This window comes from Poromitra crassiceps (assembly GCF_964638095.1).
Source record: "Poromitra crassiceps genome assembly, chromosome: 27".
NCBI classification, from domain to species: Eukaryota; Metazoa; Chordata; class Actinopteri; order Beryciformes; family Melamphaidae; genus Poromitra; species Poromitra crassiceps.
The window spans coordinates 3447070-3468307 of NC_139650.1; the positions used below are offsets into that span (position 1 = coordinate 3447070).

Here is a 21238-nt window from a genome sequence, read left to right on the forward strand (position 1 = left end):
CATGAAGGAGTAAGTAAATCAGTCGTATATTGAGGTGCGAAGGTCAGGTTACGCCTTGTAAGTTAGGAGTAAGAATGTATCATCCTAATGTGCATTTTACAGGGAGCCAGTGAAGAGAAACCAAGACTGAGGTGATAGACGTGCATAAGTATGCTTGCATAAATAGTTTTCAATTTAAGTTGGATATTTAGTCATATACAGTATACTTACTGTACTGTATATATACTAGTAATGTATACTGTTCAGCCCATGTTCAGTCGATATGTCTTAGTTGCAGAGACCCTGAGCTGTTGAGATGGAGGAGGCGTACATGGAGCTGTACCAGGAGTTTCTTCGCCTGAGATCTCTGTGCCTGAGACAGGCTGCTCTGCTGCAGCAGCTCATCAAGGCACTGCACAAACAACAAGGTCCAGGTACAGGCTTTTTCCTGCGTAGAGGACGTTTTGGTGCCCCCCCCCCCCCAAAGGTCAGGACAACCCTGACTGAACACCAACACAAAATCAAGCATTTTTACTGTATCGTTTTAGAGGATTTCAAAGTTAAAGTCCCACATTTGCACCTTCAAATGGCTTCCTTTCTAAAAGGTGGAGTGCTGTGAAAACACATTGCTCCACAAGTTCTCACTATGACTAATGACTGATATATTTGAGATCAGGACAAATCTGACCACACACACGCACGCACGTACGCACACGCACGCACGCACGCACGCACGCGCGCACGCACACACACACACACACACACACACACCAACGCAAAATTAAGCATTTTTACTGTGTCAATTTAGGGAACTTCAAAGTTAAAGTCTCACATTTGTACGTTGAAATGACTATGTCCGAAACGGGTGCTGTAAAAACACATTGCTCCATAATTTCTGACAATAACTGATATACATGTATTTGTGTTCAGATAACCCTGACCCAAAACTCTAATGTACTCATGACAGTAAGCCTGATCGGACCCGATCCAGGCTTACTGTTGTGCGTAGTCACGCCTCCAAAGGCCCATTCTGAGCCCAAGAAAAACCCTGAGGTATCAACTAAACCCTCTGCTAATAAACAAGGGCTCAGTCAGTCTGCTCACATCTAAAAGTATCTGTCTATAGGTGCCTTTGTTGCCAACGGAGAGCTGGGCGACATGGTGTCCATCCCGGTCCAGTGCACCCAAGAGTTCCCCCAGCATCTCCACGAAGAGCCTGAACCACTGACAGGAACAACACAAGGCGCTACGGCTACAGCACAGCGCGGCATCGATCGCCCCACCAGGGGTGTGGGGACTTTCTCTCATCTCCTCGCCGAAGATCTGGGCAAACTGTGCGTGAACGTGCCCCGTCAAAGACAAGAGGATGGGAAGGGGGAACACAAAGCCCCCCCGCCCTTCTCGGCCCTGATGTCCCCAGGGTGGCCCCCGAGTTCCTGGGTCTCAAAAACTCCAAGGCAAGGCGACAGGGTGCTGCAAACATCCAGGGTATGTGAACCCCCCGTCCCCCTTTTGTCTCTGTCCAAAAAACACAGCAGTGTGTCTCCCAGTCTCAGTCTGTCCCTGGTAACTACCATGTTCTCACGCAGACACTCTCTCTCTGTCTTGTCCCGTGTCAGATGCCCGCGGCCGCCAGCCCCTTCCTGGACGGTGACTTCCTGAGCCAAACGGGCGGGATGCTGATGTCAGATCTGACGCTGCAGTCTCACGTGTGTGAATTCTGCCAGGCTGTTTTCCCCGGAGACACAACCACCAGGGGAGAGTTCCTGCGACATCTCCACACTCACATCACCTAGACCAGCGGTTTCCAAACCTTTTCCCCACTCATCATGGCCCACTTGAGAATCTTGAAAATGTACGCAGGCCCACGTCTGAGCGTAAACAGTACAGAGGCCAAATAATGCATTCTCAGAGCACTTTTGATTTGAACAAGAAAAGGAGCTGTCCATCAGCACCACACAGAAATCAGAAACTGAAAGTGGGGGGCTGCAATAGGCTAATTAATTAATAAATGGTATCATTCAACAATAGAGAAATGCATTCTCATGCATAATAATAATAATTACATGTTTTTCACGAAGATCGTAATGTTTTGCAAATGATTTGGCGGCTCACTTGCAATATCTTCGCGGCCCACCAGTGCGCCCCGGCTCACAGGTTGGAATGGCAGACATAGACAAAAACTGCTGTCCTTGCGTTTTGCCTCTCGATGTGTAGGCATGGTGTACTGCGCCAGAGATGTTGCTTAGCACGTTTACCTTGTTTACCTTAACAAGTTTACCTCACAGACGTACATTATAGGCTACTTATAATTCAGTTGAAGTATTCTCTGGAAACTGAATTCAAATGTACCTCTACTTCATAGTCAGCTGTCTGTCAGATGCATCGACAGTGCAAATGCTGATGCTGCCATCATCATGGCTAATCATGTGGTTCCTATCTATGGGGTTCCTATTCTTCTGTTGTATGTCTAACTGTCAATTCTAAAATAGTAACTCTGATCTTCACTCAGTAGGAGAAAAGCTGCGCAAAGGTATGGATTTTCATCATCATATGATTCTCATTGTCCATGTAGCATGTTTCTAAAGCGGCTTCTATTCAAAACTACTTCATACTCCCTAAGGTGTCATACTCCATCTTCAATATAGCTCCATCCTTATTTCAGGAATACTAGTTTTGTGTTTATATAATGCCCAACCAACTCATAAAAAGCTACAGAATATGAGATGTGCCTGTGTGATAGACCCTACATCAGTTTGGAGAGCGTCAGATGTAAAACAGCCGTGTCTGAATGTATCTAAGAGGAAAATTACCCTCAGAGGGAAATACATTTTTTCAACCAATAGCCTAATTTGTGATCAGCTAAAAACACCTTGTTTCTCTCTCTTTTAACCTTTCAATCTCAAGTTCTAGTTCCACTAGGCTAGTCCATGGGGCAGAGCTGAGGGATAAGATGGAAAAAAAGGTTAATGCCTTCAACAATTTGTAGGACGGATTCGGAGTGTTATGGAACTTCTCCCTCTGGAAGCTATCAGCTTTTGGCTCAAGGATAGGCCATTCAGATTTTTTCAAATCTGGATCCCCTTTCTGGACTATATTGGAGAGGATAGGGCCCGGGCCCTTCGGAGTGGTCTCTGCGGACTGGCATGGTCTGACATGTGGTGGGCCTTTATCTATTTATTGTGTCTGCATACCCCTGCTGTACTTTTTTGTGTTAACCTTCTGCCTACTGTAGGTGCTCTGTGCGTTTGTTTTTGTTTGTGTGTTTGGTTTTATGTTTTGCTGTTATTATTTTTATGGAGATTGTGTGTGTTGTGTTGTGGGTGACTGGGGACGGAGGGCATATTATTTGTTATCGCATTCTTCACTGACTGTTTGCCCCTCTGATAACTAAAAAATGAATAAACATACTTAAAAAAATATATAAAAAAATTGTAGGACAATTTTTGTCCTAATATAATAATAATAATAATAATAATAATAATAAAAAAATAAACCTTTTCTGGAAGTTATGTTTACATACAGGCCAAACAAATACCCTTGGCTATAACCAGGTAAATATTGTTGTTTTGCCTTTTAATTATGTGGTAGACAAACTTTCTAATGTGTTACTTTATGTGTTACTTTATCAACTGGCTCCTTTGAGAAAAGATTGAGTATTAAGCATAGGAGCATATGATCCATGGCATGCTTCTCAGCTCTCAGTGACACTCAGGAAAAAGAAAGAAAGTATGGGCTGAGAATAGATTCACAGCTTTAGCTCCCGATTAGTGATGCCGACGGTTGACTGATGATGGCAACAGCTTGGCGGCTGTCTTCATAGCTAATAATCACAGCAAAGAACGCTGCGCCATCTTGGGTATAATGACTAAAATCAAAGAGCCTTAAGCTAATTATTATGCGCTTGGTCCATAAATACTCCTGGCCAGGGTTCTAGGCAATTAGTCCAATGGTGTGTAGGAAGTGATTTATTATTATAGCCTAATACTAATAATATAAATGCTTACATTAAATATTCAAAGCCAAATTTGGGTATGCTGATTTTTGTGTGTTTACTATCTATATCAAATTGAGTATGTGGACTTTGTTTGTTTCAAGTTCTGTGTTCGGCCACAGCTATGCCGTTTTACGTGCGATCGGGCTGAAACCTTCAGGGTGTGTAAAGAGCACCCGTGCGGGTGAGCTGACAGAGTTGGATTTTCTAATTAGGCTAATTAGCTAATGATGTGATGTCATCAGTGATGATGTCAAAAGTGATGTCATAAGAGCGCGCACACACACACACACACACACACACACACACACACACACACACACACACACACGCGCGTGCGCACACACACAAGGAGGCATTGTGACAAGACTGATCAGTGATGTCACACACAAGGAGGCATTGTGACATGACTGATCAGTGATGTCATGGGGGGTAAACACACACTGTGATGATGTCATCAGTGATATCATAATGGGGCACACACTACACACACACACAAGGAGGCATTGTGACATCACTGATGCAATAACATAACATGCAATAATAGCGCACCAATAGGGCAGGCGAGGCCACGCAGCAGCCGTCGCACGCTTGATGCCTAGGTGTTTTTGAAATTGACAACTGACTGAGAGCTGAAGATCACGGTGTTTTGTACAGTAACACAGAAGTGATCCTATAACAAATGGCTTTGGAGTCATCTTACTGGATTATGTGTCTTCATTGTTTCTGGACTGGTGCCTGTCTGAATAGAGAGGCAGCGTGTGTGTGCGTGTGTGTGTGTGTGTGTGTGTGTGTGTGTGTATGCGTACACTGAGTAGCCCTGATGATGTCACAGGCCCAGGTGAGTCATGCAGTCTGTACAGAACTTAAAGCGACAGAAATGACAGGTGGTGGCAGAGCTGTTGCTGGCTGTGTGATGCAAACGTGTTTGCCTCTACAAAACAACAGATTACAAAAATTTAATAAAACAAACAGCCAAACTCTCAAAGAAAACGATCCTTTTTAAGAGTTGTAATACAAGTGCAACACACGGCTTTAAACAATAAAATAACATTTATTGAGATTTAACAAAATAAATAATCTGTTTTGCAACATAACAAACTGAGGTTAGCTAATGCTGAACAGACAGGCAGGTAAAACTGATGCACTGCAAGCTACCTCGTCATAACCTGTCATCAATCCTTAAGTACACAATTTCATATGATCAACATGAGCCTTGTCATAGCATTTAGTCTAAACACAGGAAAACAATTCCTTATATGAGGGCCAAATCAATTAGGTCGATGTCATTTGTAAGAGTGGTGTATCAAAAATAAAGCATCACATAATTGTTTTCCTTGGGGTGGTTCCTTTCTTTTGTTTGTCAAGAGAGACGAGTGGTGCTAAGTCATGTAATCTAAGGACAAAATCATTGTTTCAGGAATTTTCTTACATAAACACTCGCATCGTTATAAGTAATAAGTAAATATCTAAGTCTGCAGATATCATCCCAAAGATACTGTATTTTGTAGTCATTTTCTTTTACACTGCCATAGGTTTCCAGTAGGCTATATCTAAAAAATAACTTCTCAAAAACCTAAAGTAACCAACCAGCACATGAAATGATGAAAATGCTGTGGTAAATATAACACTTGAAAATGCTCTAATTGTTGTAAATTGTTGCACAGAAGAGTTCAAGCCCCCTGGCTGTGTAAGCAAGACACTGAACCCTTGTCACCTCCAGGGGCGCTGCTCTGTGCTGACTCATTTCCCTGTGGAGGGAACTTCCCAAAGATCAATACAGTGTCACATGATCCTTATTAGTATTTCAGAAATCACATGACTAGGTCTTGAGTCCATTTTCACATAAGACTTGGGTAGCACTTTGCATTACAGCTCGCTAACAACATGGTCATTTGGGGATAATAGTGTGATCATAAAGAAGTAATAATTAAGTAATGGCAAGTAATAACCAGGTAATATCTTGGTATTAACACTGGTAGTCGGGGGCGGCAGATTGCTAGGTGGGAAGTGCTTCCAGGTAATCCCTACATCTCTAGATGTTTGGTTTAATCTAATATTACCATGAAATTAAATTTTCCCATTATTAGCATTTGTTTCTGGCCCTGTTACCCTGGCCGTTTTAGCCTATTACATACATTTCAGTCTAATTACCCAGACATACCCATTGTTAATACCAAGCTATTACCATTATTACTTTGGTAATTACATGGTATCATTACTTCTTATTACCCCGTATTACCATGTTGCTACCGAGCTGTCATGTAAAGTGCTAGTATCAAATGCCTCAATAAAGGAAACAAGACAAACAAAATCCCTAAGTATTGTGTCCATTTGTAAATAAAAAATAGTATTGTCATTATTATTGTAATTATTATATAAAGACAGGAGAGAGAGGGGGGGTGGCTTCACATCCCACACACGTCAGTCTGATGCAATTCAGGACAGAAGGCCTCTGAAGCTGACAGTGACATCTGTGTATATACTCCTACAAGAAAATCTAAGTCAACAGATGCTACCAACTCATTTTGTTACTATACTTTTGAATGTTTAAGGAATGTCATATGTGCTCATGTTCATGTCTACATAGTCTGACTTTACCACACAAACGGCTTCTCTCAAAAACTAGCACCGGTAGCATCCATTTCCTGAGGCTGATGCGCTGCCGAGAAGGACAAGTTATCATGTTTTGAAAATGTTGACAAATGCCTCCCAACTCTGTTACTCTGGAGTAAAGTGAAAATAAACGGGAGACCATTTCCAAAGTTGTAGTGGGCCCTTCTAATGGCGCCCCCTGCTGTGTGGAGTCCATTTCGTTTGAAAACGGAAAAGCTGGCATTGCTCAAAACAAATAAATTAGTTTCACAAAATATTCTAGACAAGAAATTTCAGTTAAGTGTTGTGAGTACAGTGTTCATATCGAAGGTTTTTCTGATGTGTCTGTACTTTACAGGCCATGTTAATACTCAAATCACTTCTGCCCCCTATTGCCCATTTCCTCAAATCTGTAGGCCACATAGCCCATGTCTTCAAAAAAGAAAAGTGTCTGGCCTAGTTATGTATACAGAGGTAACAAAGAGTATTGTAGGTGTGTTATACAGCTTGTGTTTTGTAGTTCACTGCCTTGATTAAGCAGGTTCATGATGTCAACAGACATTTACTATATCGATTTGGAAGGCGATAATGGCCTTCTCCCTGGGCATCGGATGCTTGTGACGTCAGTGATCTAAGTACGTGTGGAAGGTCTGCTCAGCTGCAGCCTGTACAGTAGACTGAGCGGAGTTGAGTGGCAGGTCTGTTACCCCTGAGTGTGCTCATTTCCCCCTGTGGTTGCAGTCGTCTTTGGTGATGCCAGGACTGCTACTCCTGCAGGCTGCGATCGAGCCCCTCCTCTCCACTTTACACTCATAGTCTGTGGAGAGAAATACAGTGGATCAAATAAGGCAGTATGTTTACAGTAATATGAGACAACACATACATCAAGATCATGGGCGTGTGTCTACGTCTACCAAAAGAGTCACCTTTATTTGTACTTACTGACTTCAGAAACAAAAACTGGTTCTCCACCACTATCTGAAGAGCAGTTAGCTGTTAGCACGACCATACAGGATAACAGTGATTCCACAGAGAAGAAAGTGGTACTTAGGTTCATGAATACATCTAAATTAGAAATCTGTAACAGATGAATCCCCAAACTGTCACATACTGTGAGCTGGCTCAATTTGTCAATGAAAATAATAAAATAACAGTTTTTGTTTATATTTGGATTGAGAATTAGGCCTTTAAGATGCTATCAAGGTGATGTTTGTAAATCAAATCCTTCTTTCTCATTATTTTTCAAAACATCTCCTCTGGACCATGCTCCTACATCCTGGAGTCTAATGCTAGATTTTAATGTTATGAATTTGCATAATAGAATGGCACAGTGCTTTACATTAACTGGATAGTCAACAACAGACTGTTATAGAGCTCAACACTCGCGTGACTTTCTGTGACGTTTCCAGCCCTGGAAGAGAGTTCCCCATTCATTTCTCCATAGACATTTCAAAGAATCCTCATATAACGAGTTTTAAGGCTGGAACCAAGCCAACCCCTGACCTACTGAATCATGAGTGACCATAACACATTTCAGTTGGAGCAAAAACTAAAAATAACAAGCAGGGGGGTAACAAATTTAAAATCCCCCCCCCCCCCCTTTATATTTTTTGTTTTAAGTCAAATGTTTACGTATATAATTACAAAATGTCGATGGAGAAAATTAATGGAGAACTCGGCCCTCAAATAATGATTTAAGAAATTCAACGAACACCTACAAGGTGGAGATTCTCCCACCAACACACGTCACCAGTTGCTGAGTAACACAAAGTGTCCAAAATGCAAAGTGTAATGATCTTATTTTGATACAGGGGATCACATCACTTTGATGGGAGATTTAGTGTGAACATGTCAAATCTTCACAATAGCTGACTGTGGTCATGGTGAGTAAATAAATCAAACAAAACTTAATGGTTCCTTGTGTATTTTGTAAGACTGTATTGTGTCACTATTATTTCACAAGTGCATTTAATCACTTCGTAATGAAGCGCTATGACTGACCAATTAACATAAATCATCAACAGGGCGTTCGGGGAGTGTAGCGGTAGATTCCCTGCCTACCAACACGAGGGTCGCAGGTTCGCACCCCCGTTTACCTCTGGCTTGGTCGGGCATCCATACAGGCACGATTGGCTGTGTCTGGGGGGTGGGAAGCCAGTATGTGCCCTGGTCGCTTGTGGTAAAATTACTATTCTAACATAATAAAAACCAATAAACTAGAAGTTAAAAAGTACGAAAATGATTTATTTACAAAAAGCTAAATAACAGAGCTCTGGTTCAGCCCCTCTCCTCCTCTCTCTCCTCAGGGGACTGACCCAGAATCACATCATTCAGACCTCTATCAAGCCTCTCACCAGGAAGCCCTAGATTAGAGCAGTTTACTGCAGATAGTGCCGCCTAGATCTTGAGTGAGGTATTACAACAACTTCTCAATTCTCTCCACACGCTGCACTAGCGCCTCCTCTGGTCGGTCGGGGCGCCTGGTCGTGGTGGAAGGGAACTGGTGGGAATAGCGTGATCCTCCCACGTGCTACGTCCTGCCATTGTAGCTCCCCCTGTCAGTTGTAAAGAAGCGGCTGGCAACTGCGCATGTGTCGGAGGAAGCATGGTGCTAGTCTCCGGCTCTCCCCAGATCGGCAGAGGGTGGACGCAGCGACCGGAGCAGCACGGGGAAAAATTGGCCAAATACAATTGTGGAGAAAAATGGGGGGGAAATCAGGGAGGGGGATTTTGTGTACGCTCCCTCTGCATGTAACGATAATTTTAGTACTTTAGGATATAAATTCTATATAGTGCTAAAAGTGGTTCCCCTGTGAATACGAGCCAAAGATTCACTTCGTTTATCTGTTAAGCACCTTAGACTCTTTCAGAGTCCGTATTCTGGATCGGTTGCAACTTTCCACTTGATTTGAACAACATGAAATAATATAATGTATAGACACAGCAATATTGTAATAAAAAAATCAATAGCATACATTCAATAATATAGATGAATAAAAATGGGTGTTGGATTTTCTTGGATTATGGATCTTTTTATTTATATATATATAAAAATATATCTCTGATTTTTCTCCCCAATTTTACTTGCCCAATTCCCACTGCTGCCGTTGCTCCACCACCTCTGCTGGTCTGGAGAGAGCCTAGCACATGCTTCCTCCGATGCATGTGCAGTCTCCAGCCAGTTCTTTTCACCTGACAGCGAGGAGTTTCACCGGCAGGATGTGGCACGTGGGAGGATCGCGCTATTCGTCCCAGTTCCCCTCGCCCCCGAACAGGCGCCCCGACCAACCAGAGGAGGCACTAGTGCAGCGACCAGGACTCGCAGGACTTCGCACCCGCAGACACGGCCAATCGTGTCTGTAGGAACATCTTGCCAAGCCGGTGGAGTGCCGCTGCCGGGAATTGAACCCGGGTCTCCGCGGTGGTAGGCCAGTGCTTTTTTTACCTCTACATTACCCAGAGGATTTTGTATTTGTATGGTTTAAATGTTCAGATCTTTGCCGTATGAAAATGATAAACTGACTGCATAAAGAGAAGTTATGAGATGCTGACAGGAAGTGAAGGCAAGTCGGGTTACAATCGGTGAGACAAGAAAGGAGGAAAGTAGGATGAGTGAGAAAAAAAAGGAGACAGTGTGAGGGAGATCGACGTCAGAGCTGCAAACATATGTCATTTGTGTGTTAGTTGTGCAGTTCCTCTTGGTGGAGGGAGAGAGATGTATCAAAAAAAAGAGTGTGCCATTTCCTTGCCCACGGGTTTTATTTTTGTACACTGTCGCTTGGTGAGTCAATGCAACGCCCCACCAATTACCTCCCACTCCTTCACCCCCACGCCCCGTCCATCCCGCCCCTCAGCCCACGCACCTAACACACACTCTGACGTCAGCTGCTGCTGCTGCTGCTGAGGAGGAGGAGGAGGGAGGGAGGGAGGGGGGGATGTTCTGCCACCCCCAGAGTACTTCCTCTCCCCCCCACCCCCTCACGTCTTTGTTGGCTTCTTTCTCCACTCTCTATATCTTTCACAGGCTACAGTACCACAGCCCAGATCCACTTGTTTAGTTACCCAAATGAGTTACCCCATATCACTCGCTGCTGGCTTTTTTCGGTGAATTGCAAAAATAGCCACAAAACGATAAGAAAAATGGCTAACACTTTATTTGGATAGTCCACACCTACAGTACAGAGAGACTGCAGAGTGTGTGTTAGCATTTCAACAGCCTATTAGTTGACATTTGACAATTCAACTGTTGAACAGATGTTTAACAGATTATCTATAGAGTATTAGTGTACAGGGTCCAAAATGAACTTTGTTGTCCACCAGCCAAATGGCTAGTGAATGTTTACATTTGACCAGCCACTCAATAGATTACCATTGTGAGTGAAGCAAATCTACCAGCCACTTGCCTATTTTACCAGCATGTGGCTGGTGGCTGGCTGGTGCTAATTTTGGATTATGTGACAATTCATGAACATACCCACATGCTACACTAGGTGCAGGTGTGTGGAAGGAGAAGCACACAGACTCTTGTTTGTTGAATCTCAACTAATAAACTGTTAAAGCAACATCTACAGACAAAGCCAGACAGTCGAACTGTTGAATGTCAACTAATAAGCCGTTGGAATGTTCCAAATACTCTGTAGACTCTCTGTAGGCGGGAATATCCAAATAAAGTCTCACCAAAAAGGGTACAGTGACAGCGTATTAAAAATGTGCTATTCTAGCACATAACAGTGTAACACCCCCACCCCCTCTCTGTCTCCGTCTCCTACCCCCTCCCCCAATCTCTCTGTGTATCTCTCTCTCCACCTCCTTCTGTTTCCCCTTCCATCCTCTCTCATTTACAGTGTAGTGAAGTTCAGCTGGGGATGGTGGGAGGCGTCACCTCGGAGAGATTGTGTGACTCACCAGAGTTCAAACTGTAGAGCCATAAAACCTTCATTGTTAAGAGAGGTTAGGCAATCTCTGTCTGCCTTTTTCCAATTCAGCCCTACGTCAGTTCCTCCTTCTTTTAATTTCTCCACGTTGACCTTAACCGACAGACATAGGTAAACACGCTCACTGTAAACGGCTCTGTTGTGAAACAGACTTTTTTTTTTTTTTTTTCTGTGTCGTGAGGTAATAATAAGAAAATTAGAATATTGTCAAGCCATCATTTTTGAAAAGTCACCTGTGGAATGAGTCCCTTCGGACCCTAGGCTGAGCTTGCCAGCCCGGTCATGTGACACCATCCTAGCCAATCGCAGCCCTTCATCCATGAGCGTTTGCTGTATGAGATGGCGACTCCAGTTGGCCGGGTTGGAGGTGTCGGTGGTGGGGGGGCGGGGGGATGGAGATTGGTGGCACTGTGAGCCTATGTCTAAGTAACGGGACAGACAGAATTGGGTGTAAATGCTATCTTCAAAGACTGCTCGTCTCGAACAGAAACACTCTAGATCAGGGACAGGCAACGGGTAGTCTCACGTGGTCAGACCCAACGTCGACGTCAGCAAGCTTCCAGCCACGGCTAGATCTCCTCTACGGCTGGCACTGCGAGACTAGCCAACTATAGTGGCCCGTGGCCCTCAAGTCTATTTTTTTTGGAGGGGTACGGGGGTTAGGGGGAAAACACAGAAAGCATGTCACATACCTGCCAACACCTGATTTTCGCGGTAGTATCGCTATTTTTAACCCTCTCTCCCACTGTGCTCCCGATTGGTCATTTCTCCGTTAATCTCCCGATTTCATAGTGATACAAATCAAATGGCTGTAGCGGGCTGAGTTTTAAAGTCCAGAGTGAACTTTCTGGTATCATATGAAACTAGAAGAGCTATTGGGATCCATTGGTACCAACATGTCTGGCTAGCTTGTTGGGAAGGGGGCTAAATAACGCTCCAAATGTAGGCAAAACTTTGGCGAGTCAAGATATCTGAATGAGAATGGGTTCTATGGGTAACCACAAGTCTCCCCTTTCCAGTTAAGGTAGCATTCTTCGATAGCGTAGCCCAACCCTTACTAAATGCATTTGAATATGAAAAATATAAATGTTGGTATGTCCTTCTTTTCATACGTTTTTTTGCTATAATTGGGTTATTGAGTGATGTGATTAGTTTCCTACTGGTGGACGTGCACAGTCACAATCTGGCCCTCTGGTAAGTGGGGATATTGTTTTTTTGGCCCTCTCTATCATCAAGTTGCCCATCCCTGCTCTAGATAGTCAAGTGGTTGGCTGACATTTATAGAAACATGGAGAATGTCTGGGGATGAGAGATGATCTACAGCAGCAGACAGAGTTCAGAGCTAGAATAAAAAAACACAACTACCGAATGGCCGAACCGAAGACTTTACCTTGTGACACACTATCCAGGCTTTCTGTGGATAAGCTGTCGTCGTCTGCTCTCTGGGCCAGGACCTCTGACCCCTCCACTCCCAGAAGAGAGGATACACTCTCAATGACCTAGAACACACCATATAGTGTAAACACACGGTCTAGTGCTAACGAGCAGTACTACTGACTATCACATGTATGAACCAGGCCTTCTCGGCTGGTCGTGTACTGGCTCTCTGAAGGTCTTTGCACCCACAGTCCGTTTGTTTTCGTATGCGTTTTTTTTAAATCCATCATCTGAAAACACAGACGGGTCCCAGCTCGCAAAAAGCTATTGACTGATGTGAAAAACGCAGAAAATCGAACCTGTTCCGAAAACTTTAATGACGGACGAAAGTTTCGTAGTCAGTGTGTAAACGCGAGTGACACAACATGAGATTGTATTTATTTTAGAACGTGCGACAAATTCGGACGAAAAATACGGACTTGGTGTGCAAAAGCCTCAACAACTCACCTCATGTCTCATCCTCTTGTGGGATATTACGTTGTTGTCATCTGCACTTGTCCTGAAATAAGAGATAATAAAGCCAATGTTTCTGCGCAACATACAGCAGTATTCAAGAAGTCACATTGAAGACAACGTTTGTTCAACTTGTGATATGACCTGGAATATAGTTTTACAGTAACTACACAGCAATAAGGACATTTATTTTTCAGAATTCAACTATCCTCTGCATAATGCAATTGTTTATAATATATTTAGAACATAATAATATTCTAAATAATTTTGTGTTTTGAAAACATTTGAGTGCCTTGAGCTATTAAACATGAATTGTCATTTTCTAGCTTAATACATTTTCAAAGTATTTGAGAGCAAGCTTTTGTAGAAAGTACTTTTCAAAAGGCAACAGCCAACAGCATTCAAATTTTGGCTTAATTTCTATATGCTTCTTTATTATTGTTAAAATATCCCTATATCAGATGGCTCTCTCCAGTTCTGTTCAAACTTACTGACCTTAATAACTGACATTATATTATATATTAAATATTAACATTTAAATAAGATTTGAATAAAATGTCACTTGTGCACTTCTAGTCACAAAAGCATATTTAACAAAATATTAACTAGTTGAAAATGTACGATTTATGTAGAAATGTACGTAGTTATGATTTGTACTTTGTTAAAGCGAGAAATGCATTCAGTACGGCACTTTGTCCACACAAATGCTAGTGTTTACTATCATAGAGATATAGCTAACAATGTTTTGTGTACATGATCAGACAGCCTGCTGCGGTGACTTCCTGTGTAGCTCAGTGTGTAGAGCAGGGGTGCCCACACTTTTTCAGCTTGGGAGCTACTTTTAAAATGATCAAGTCAAAGTGATCTACCAAACATATTTATTTATATACAGTATATACTGTATATACTGAGTATACAGTGGAAACAGTGGAAAAACAGTGGAAACAGTGGAAAAACAGTAAAAAAAAAAAAAAAAAAATTTGCCCTCAATGCCATGCGATCGACCACACTACCTTCGCGATCGACCGGTCGATCGCGATCGACGTATTGGGCACCCCTGGTGTAGAGCATTTCACCGACTCTGCCAGCTGTTTGTGGCTTTGTTGATTCCCACCGGGGTAACTTTCATTCTGAAAATGAACACACTTTGTGGTGCTGTGAGGCGCGTAAGGAAAAAAAAAAGCGCCTGGCATAATGTAAGGTGATTCACAACTAATGAAGTGTGGCTTATTCCAATCAGACAGATCTCTTCTGCCAAAGACTTGAACGTGTATTACAGTAGGTATTGCCATACCTGCTATGGAGGCCCCACGTTTTTGCTTTGCTTTCTTTTACAGTGAAAGACAACGGCCAACAAACGTATGTAGGCCATCTATTTTTTTTCCTTGACGAAAGACCGAACAACACACAGGCGTGGAGTGCGATGGTCATTGAGTGCTGGTGGAAAAAAAAGAAAGATCCCTATTCTCTGGAGGTGGTGTCTTTACCTCGCATGCTTTAGTGTGGAGGTGTAGGCACATTTTCTTGCCACCTGCCGAGCCAAAGAAAAGAGCTCCACCCGTCTCAGCAGAAGCGCATTGTCGCGCATACAGAACTGGGCAGCGGCTTCGTTGATGATCAACTGAGGAGAAAAGGCATTGATTGAGGGGACAGACTGTAAGAATGACGTGAAGACACCTGTGTTTATCATGTGTCTTTTTATGTCTGAGCAAAGCTTGCCTTTATCTCATCATCGAAACCGATCTGTATAAGAATTAAGCATGAGCATAAGTATACGTCTAAGAATTCTTATTTGAGATATATTCAAACACCTCGTCTTGGCTTGGATGCTTTTACCTCGTGGTGAGTGAGCTGCTTGCCTTCTCTCCGCTTGGAATCGAAGCGTCCGTAGATGAGGCTGTACTTTCGGATCTCCTCTTCCTTGTTGGGGTCCTGGGAGCCCATTTTGAAGATGTGGCCCACCGTCTTTGCCAACTTCTTGTTCATCCTCAGCAGAGTCTTCACCTCTCCGGGCTCTGACCTGGGCAGGGTCCTCAGCAGCCTCTCCACACTCTCGCCCACCGCCCGCGCCGTCTCCCCGTCCAGTTGCCCCCCGGGCCAGGCGGAGGGGACCGCCGGGGTGAAGGGCGCGGAGGGGCTCGGGGACGCGGAGGGACCCGGGTGACACGCCGACAGCTATAGGGATGTAACAACGCATCGGAAGATGGTTAAAAATCGATACAAATGTGTGAAGATTCAAATCAGGCAGATGAAAAATGAATCGCGAGGCTTTTTTTTTTTTTTTTTCCGGTTTTTCTTTTACAAAGAAAAGGAAATATGCATGCAATGTTTGTGTTTTGCAGTTATACCCTACCTCAGAAATACAAATGGATTCTTTAATTTGATTGGATAAAGAAAAGATAAGAAAAAATACAGCATTGTATTTGTATGGTTTTTGTCTAAGAAATAATTAAAGGAATCTTTTTTCAGTCATAATTTGTCTGCAATCTCATTTTGTCAACAAAATCGTGAGAAAATCGTATCGTGAACTCGGGTATTGTGAGTCGCATCGAATCGTGAGTTGAGTGTATCGTTACATCCCTACCGAGCGCAGAGGCGGGCTGGGCGGCTCCTCCTCTGTCCCGGACGCGGAGGCCACAGTGCAGCTCCCGTCCGGCTCGGGGCTGAGCCAGTGGGGGTCCATGGGCGACAGTTTGTCCCTGTAGTGTGCGTCTGGGGGCTGCGGGGAAGCCTGGGAGCACGGGCTTCTGGGACTCCCACTGTGCATGGGGGTGAGACACGCCCGATCCTCCCTCTCGCACGGCGACCCCGGCTGACCGTTGCTCACAGACTTCCTGGGCCCTCCCGCCGAGCCGCCGGCACCCGTGCCGTCGACCTTAAACAGCGGGATGCCCCCTAGAGGCACGTTTGAGACGGGCTGGTTAAAGAGTGCAGGGTTGGCTGCCCAGTCACGCAGGGCCTTCTGCAGCCTGCGCACGTGCAGCGGCTTGGTGGCCATGCCGACTAGTGCCATGATCTCCAGGAATTCCTCCTCCGCCGCTTCGCAGAGCTGCTGCACGTCATCGCCGCCCTGCTGGATGAAGGTATCGTAATAGGCCAGCAGGTTGGCCCTCTGCAGTACCCGATAGAGCTGCAGCTCTCCCAGTGTGCGTGGCAGAGACATGGCACCGTTCTGGAAAGTTTAGGTAGGAGAAAGGAAAGGCATCAACCTACAGGCGAGTAAGGTCTGAGAAGATCATTTGTTTAGTTAATGTCTTTTTGCCATCTAGACCAGTGGTTCTCAAACTTCTCAAGTGCTTGTGAAGGACCCCTAAACGGACACAAATTAGACCGTGGACCCGTGTCCATCTGATACGATTTTTGCTTTTAGATGTTTTATTACAGTAAGTGTATGAAACCCATGACCATATAGTCATACATTCTGCCATTGTGTTAGTTATTGCTGGGGACCCCCTGGAACCCCTGGCCCTGGGGGTCCGCTGACCCCACTTTAAGTATCACTGATCAAGACCACTCCTGGTGGTTCCACACGACCACACCCTCTATCTTGTTAGAGCAAAGAGAATATATAATTGAGTGTGGGAAGTTCATGCATGCTTCTGAACAGATTCTTTGGCTCCTAGCTGTTACCACATCTCACATGTAGAAACACAGATGGATTTTATTTCTCTATTTTAAAACCTCCTGTATGTTTAGTTGTAGCCTAATGTAAAGCACTTGATGACTAAAATGTCTAGGTAAAATATAAGCAACCTAAAAATCTTACCTTCTTCAGGTCAGACAGATGGATGGATGATGTGAGAACGGGAGACCCGCGTGCCTCCGCAAGCGTGAATCCAACAACAACCGGTTTACTGCTCTGTGATGCAGATAAACACAAACATGAAAAGGCAAGTAAGCAACCTATATTCGGCGTTCTTAGTTATGGTTAATAACGCTGATATTAGACGACCCTAAAACAGAGGCGTTTTGTCAACTGGCTCCAGTTCAGATAGTGCCATCGACTGCATGCAAGGCGGGGTATTCCCGAGCCAGATGTTAATGATAGGGAGAAACAGTCTGGTTAAAAAGAAACATCCTAAATTAGTTAGCCTAGTAGCCTATCTTCGAGTTACCTTTAACCGATCGCTTTCCCAACTCAGATTGGCGTAGTAAATCCCCTGTGCGTATAACTCGTCTGAAATCAGTGGCAGAAATCCTCCTCCGGCGCACCGTATTGGTTTACTGGCTGCCTTTTTGCTGTCTGTGTGGGCTGGAGAATGACGGGGGCGGACTGCAGCACGCCATCTGACCGAAAAAGAGCCTTCCTCTCCCGGTAGAGAGGCGGCTTTCAAATTGGAGGATGTGGGTGGTGGTGTGGTGGGGGCTTGGAATTAACCCTCTCTTTCTTCCAGACTGGCTCTATGCAGCAGCAGGGGCAGGGCAGGAATTCCCAAACTTTGACCCCATAGACAGGCATTATGGCCAGTCAGCACAGACTGACACATTCATCGATCTGACCGAGTTCAACTTTTTCTTGTTTTAATTCTAATTAAAACAATTGCGATAGATAAATAAATAAACAAACACACACACGGGTTCCCCCGTTGAAACGCCGATTCGAGTTGTGTAGGATAGTCGCCACGAACAGGCGGCGATGCCATCGTTTACTTTTGTTTTATGTAGGCTACGCTTACTATGTAACTTTTTAACGTTAGTAACCTCGTCAGGCAAGCTAACGTTAGCTACACGGAAGATTTTTTTTTTGGCGCACATGAATCCGGTAAACTGGTTCCGGTTCGCTTCCGGTTCCTTGGTTTACGCCCCCAGGTCCAGAACTCGCTCCTAACCTAACCTCGCGTCACCAGGCTCTTCCCGAGGAGAAGAACCTGAGAAGAACCTGGTACGTATTACTACAGGCAGGATGCCCCGCCCCGTGTTCCGGTCTTGTGTTCTGGTCCGCAGTGTTTTCGTTCCCCCATAGAAATGCAGCAGTAGGCAGCCTAACCTCACCAATCGGTACGAGTTAGAGAAAAAATAAGAAGCATGGCCATACCAAACGAAGTATTCAAAGAAGTACTTGAAGAAACTTGTCAGATCCATAACATGACAGTACAGCACTTTGGTTCCTACGTTCCGGCCATAGCCGGAAGTGTCCAGCAGGGGGCATAGTGACACACATCCTGCCAAGAGCATTTTGAAAGACTGTTGGGAACATAATCGAGTCAAATATTACTCAAGTTTTGGATGGGTTGGTGATGGAGAGGCAGCACATAGGATTAGCTAAATTACAGTACAGCCCCACAGTTGCAATATCTTCTATTCATCCTTGGTTATTCCCATTGCCAAAAGTAGACCTCAACATTCAGCAGGAATTAAAGGACAAGGCAAAGCTAATTCCAAAATGGTACATAGTCCAGAGCTATTTTGAACAGCATTATTCAGATTCAGTATTTACAGACGGCTCCAAAGATCCAGAAACAGGGTGTGCAGGGGCAGCAGTATATATTCCAGGAGGTGAAATTCATATCAAGAAAAGGGTGTCAGACCATCTTTCAGTAGGCTATACACAAGAGAGCTATTGGCAATCGTATTGGCACTAAGGTGGGTAGAGGAGAAAGAAAGAAACAACACGGTTATTGCATCTGACAGTTTTTCATCACTACAAACCATACAATCCGGCAGATCAGCGTTCAGAACAGATATAAGCAATGAAATATTCAATGTAATGTACAGGTTGGAGATGAAGGGCATAGCTACATGCTACCTTTGGGTTCCTGCTCATGTTGGTGTGGAGGGGAATGAGCAGGTGGATATATATAACCAAACAATCACTAAGAATCAAGCAGGTAGACATACACCTTCCATTAAGTGAAGCTGAAGTCAAGACATTAATTAGAACATACGTGCAGTTCATATGGCAGGAGTACTGGGATGATCAAGAAACTGGTAGACATCTATATAACATACAAAGGCAGGTTAGGGCTGGGAGGAAGGTGGGCTGGAAGTGAAGGGAAGAAAGCATCATCACCCGTATAAGAATAGGTCACACAGCTCTCAATCATTTTTTTTTATAATGTATTTTTATTCAACAAAAGATATTATTTTCTCACAAACTTTGACAAGCATTTTGTTATTGTTGTTTTTTGTCCCCCCCCCCCACCCCTATACTGCCAGCACAAAAATAGTTTCCAAAATACTTATCTTATACAACTGCCAAAATAAACTATCAGAGACATATACACACACATACCATACATATACATACAGATACACAGATATGGGTTCCCACTAGGGGTGTCACGATACACTCAGTTCACGATACGATACGTATCACGATACTGGGTTCACGATAACGATACGATACGATACGATTTTAACAATATTTTTTTAAACTTGAATAATGACAATATATGACTGGAAAAGTAGTATTTTATTTGAAATGCACAAATACAAAACATGCTGTTGTGGGAAATTGTTATTACAATAACAACTAGAAAAAACATGAGATTGGAGATAAGGCTTATCTTGAAATAGAATGAGTTACACCGTCACTTAGATTTACTTTGAACTAAAAGGTTTCTCAGCAGTATAAATTCTCATTATGCATCTTCAGTTTTTCTTCAAACTCAAACAACAAGACTTTTCTTAATCTATTTTTTATGCATCTTCAGTTTTTCCTGTCAAGTAAACAGTTTTGCCAGAAACTCAATTGAATGGTTTCTCTCCTGTATAACTTCTCATGTGTCTCTTCAGAGACTTGTTCAACTGAACTACTTTCCACACATTGAACTTCAACAAACAAAGACGTTTCTTAGTCTATTTTTTGGATTTTTTGGATTTTTTGGATTTTTTTTTTTTTTTTTTTTTTTTTTGCGATATGAGATTTCATCTCAACGATACATATCGTGACGTTTTACTATCGCGAAATTTCGTGGGACGATATATTGTGACACCCCTAGTTCCCACACAATCACAAAACTCAAAGATCTCTCAATCATACATTACATAGAATAGGCAAGCACCCAGACGGAAAGTGCATACACTGTCTGTAGTCAACCAGAAACTGTTGAACATATAGCCTACTACTACACTGTGGCCTGTGGGAAATACGATACAGAGAGGAATAATCTGGTTCAGGCATTGAGGAAGGCAAAACATCAAGACTTTTCATTGCCAGGTCTATTAGGGAAAACAGAAGGCAGTATATATATGTATATTATTAAGTTTCTTAAATAAATTGATTTAGATACAATAATTTAAGAGTACAGTAGTTGTTTTATAATCTCCTGCTCCACACTCCAGTCCAGTTGGTGGCGGTAATGCACCTTTAAGTTGGTTTGCCAACCGCCATAAAACACTAAAGAAGAAGAAGAACACGTACTCTTAGCTGACTGTAAACAAGCGAGGCTCTACATTTATTTGGAAGGTAACGTTAGCTATATAACATCGAAGTCATTTTGCCTAGTTGTTCGAAACGCGGTGTGTGAAATATGTCTTAACGTTAGCTTAGCTACTCGGTAACACAGGAAAGGGAAATCAGGGAGCTAGCTACGCGTCAGCTAGCTTAGGTCGCTGTTAGCTACTTGCTTGGCTGTTTGCTAAAGGCGTTAGCGGTTATGGTCATTTCCTTTGAGGAGAGAGATCACTACACTCGAAATGTTATTAACGTTACATTAGCCCCTTTCACGACTGTGCTGTCACTGCGTGTGTAGGAATGCAGTGGCAACACAGTCGTGAAAGGGGCTAATTCGCTAAGCAAGCTAATCTTAGCCCTTGTACATGTCCTGCTTTGCTGGGGCATTTCCTCAAGCAACTCCCTGGCTGTCAGCTAACGTTAGCTGCCCTTAACACAGCTGGCGTTAGC

The 21238-nt window shown here is 43.5% G+C and overlaps 2 protein-coding genes across 3 annotated transcripts; one reads left to right on the plus strand and one right to left on the minus strand.

Moving 5' to 3' along the window:
* Positions 1–295: 295 nt before the first annotated feature.
* LOC310799184 (uncharacterized protein) lies at positions 296–1810 on the plus strand (the record flags this gene model as incomplete). The annotated part of the gene is made up of 3 exons (XM_083661751.1): positions 296–413; positions 1106–1467; positions 1599–1810. The coding sequence occupies 3 exons, from the start codon at positions 296–298 to the stop codon at positions 1773–1775; spliced, it is 657 nt and encodes a 218-aa protein (XP_083517877.1). The 3' UTR covers positions 1776–1810.
* Positions 1811–5066: 3256 nt separating this feature from the next.
* Positions 5067–17678, minus strand: nab2 (NGFI-A binding protein 2 (EGR1 binding protein 2)). 2 transcript variants are annotated; one of them, XM_083661577.1, is made up of 9 exons: positions 17508–17678; positions 17159–17251; positions 15977–16564; positions 15229–15567; positions 14880–15013; positions 13387–13438; positions 12893–13001; positions 11736–11924; positions 5067–7385 (listed from the first exon to the last, which is right to left on the minus strand). In XM_083661577.1, exons 3-9 carry the CDS (start codon positions 16553–16555, stop codon positions 7288–7290), a joined length of 1500 nt encoding a protein of 499 aa, XP_083517703.1. In that variant the 5' UTR covers positions 16556–16564; positions 17159–17251; positions 17508–17678; the 3' UTR covers positions 5067–7287. The 2 variants fall into 2 exon arrangements, with proteins under 2 accessions (XP_083517703.1, XP_083517704.1); XM_083661578.1 differs by lacking the exon at positions 11736–11924.
* Positions 17679–21238: the final 3560 nt, after the last annotated feature.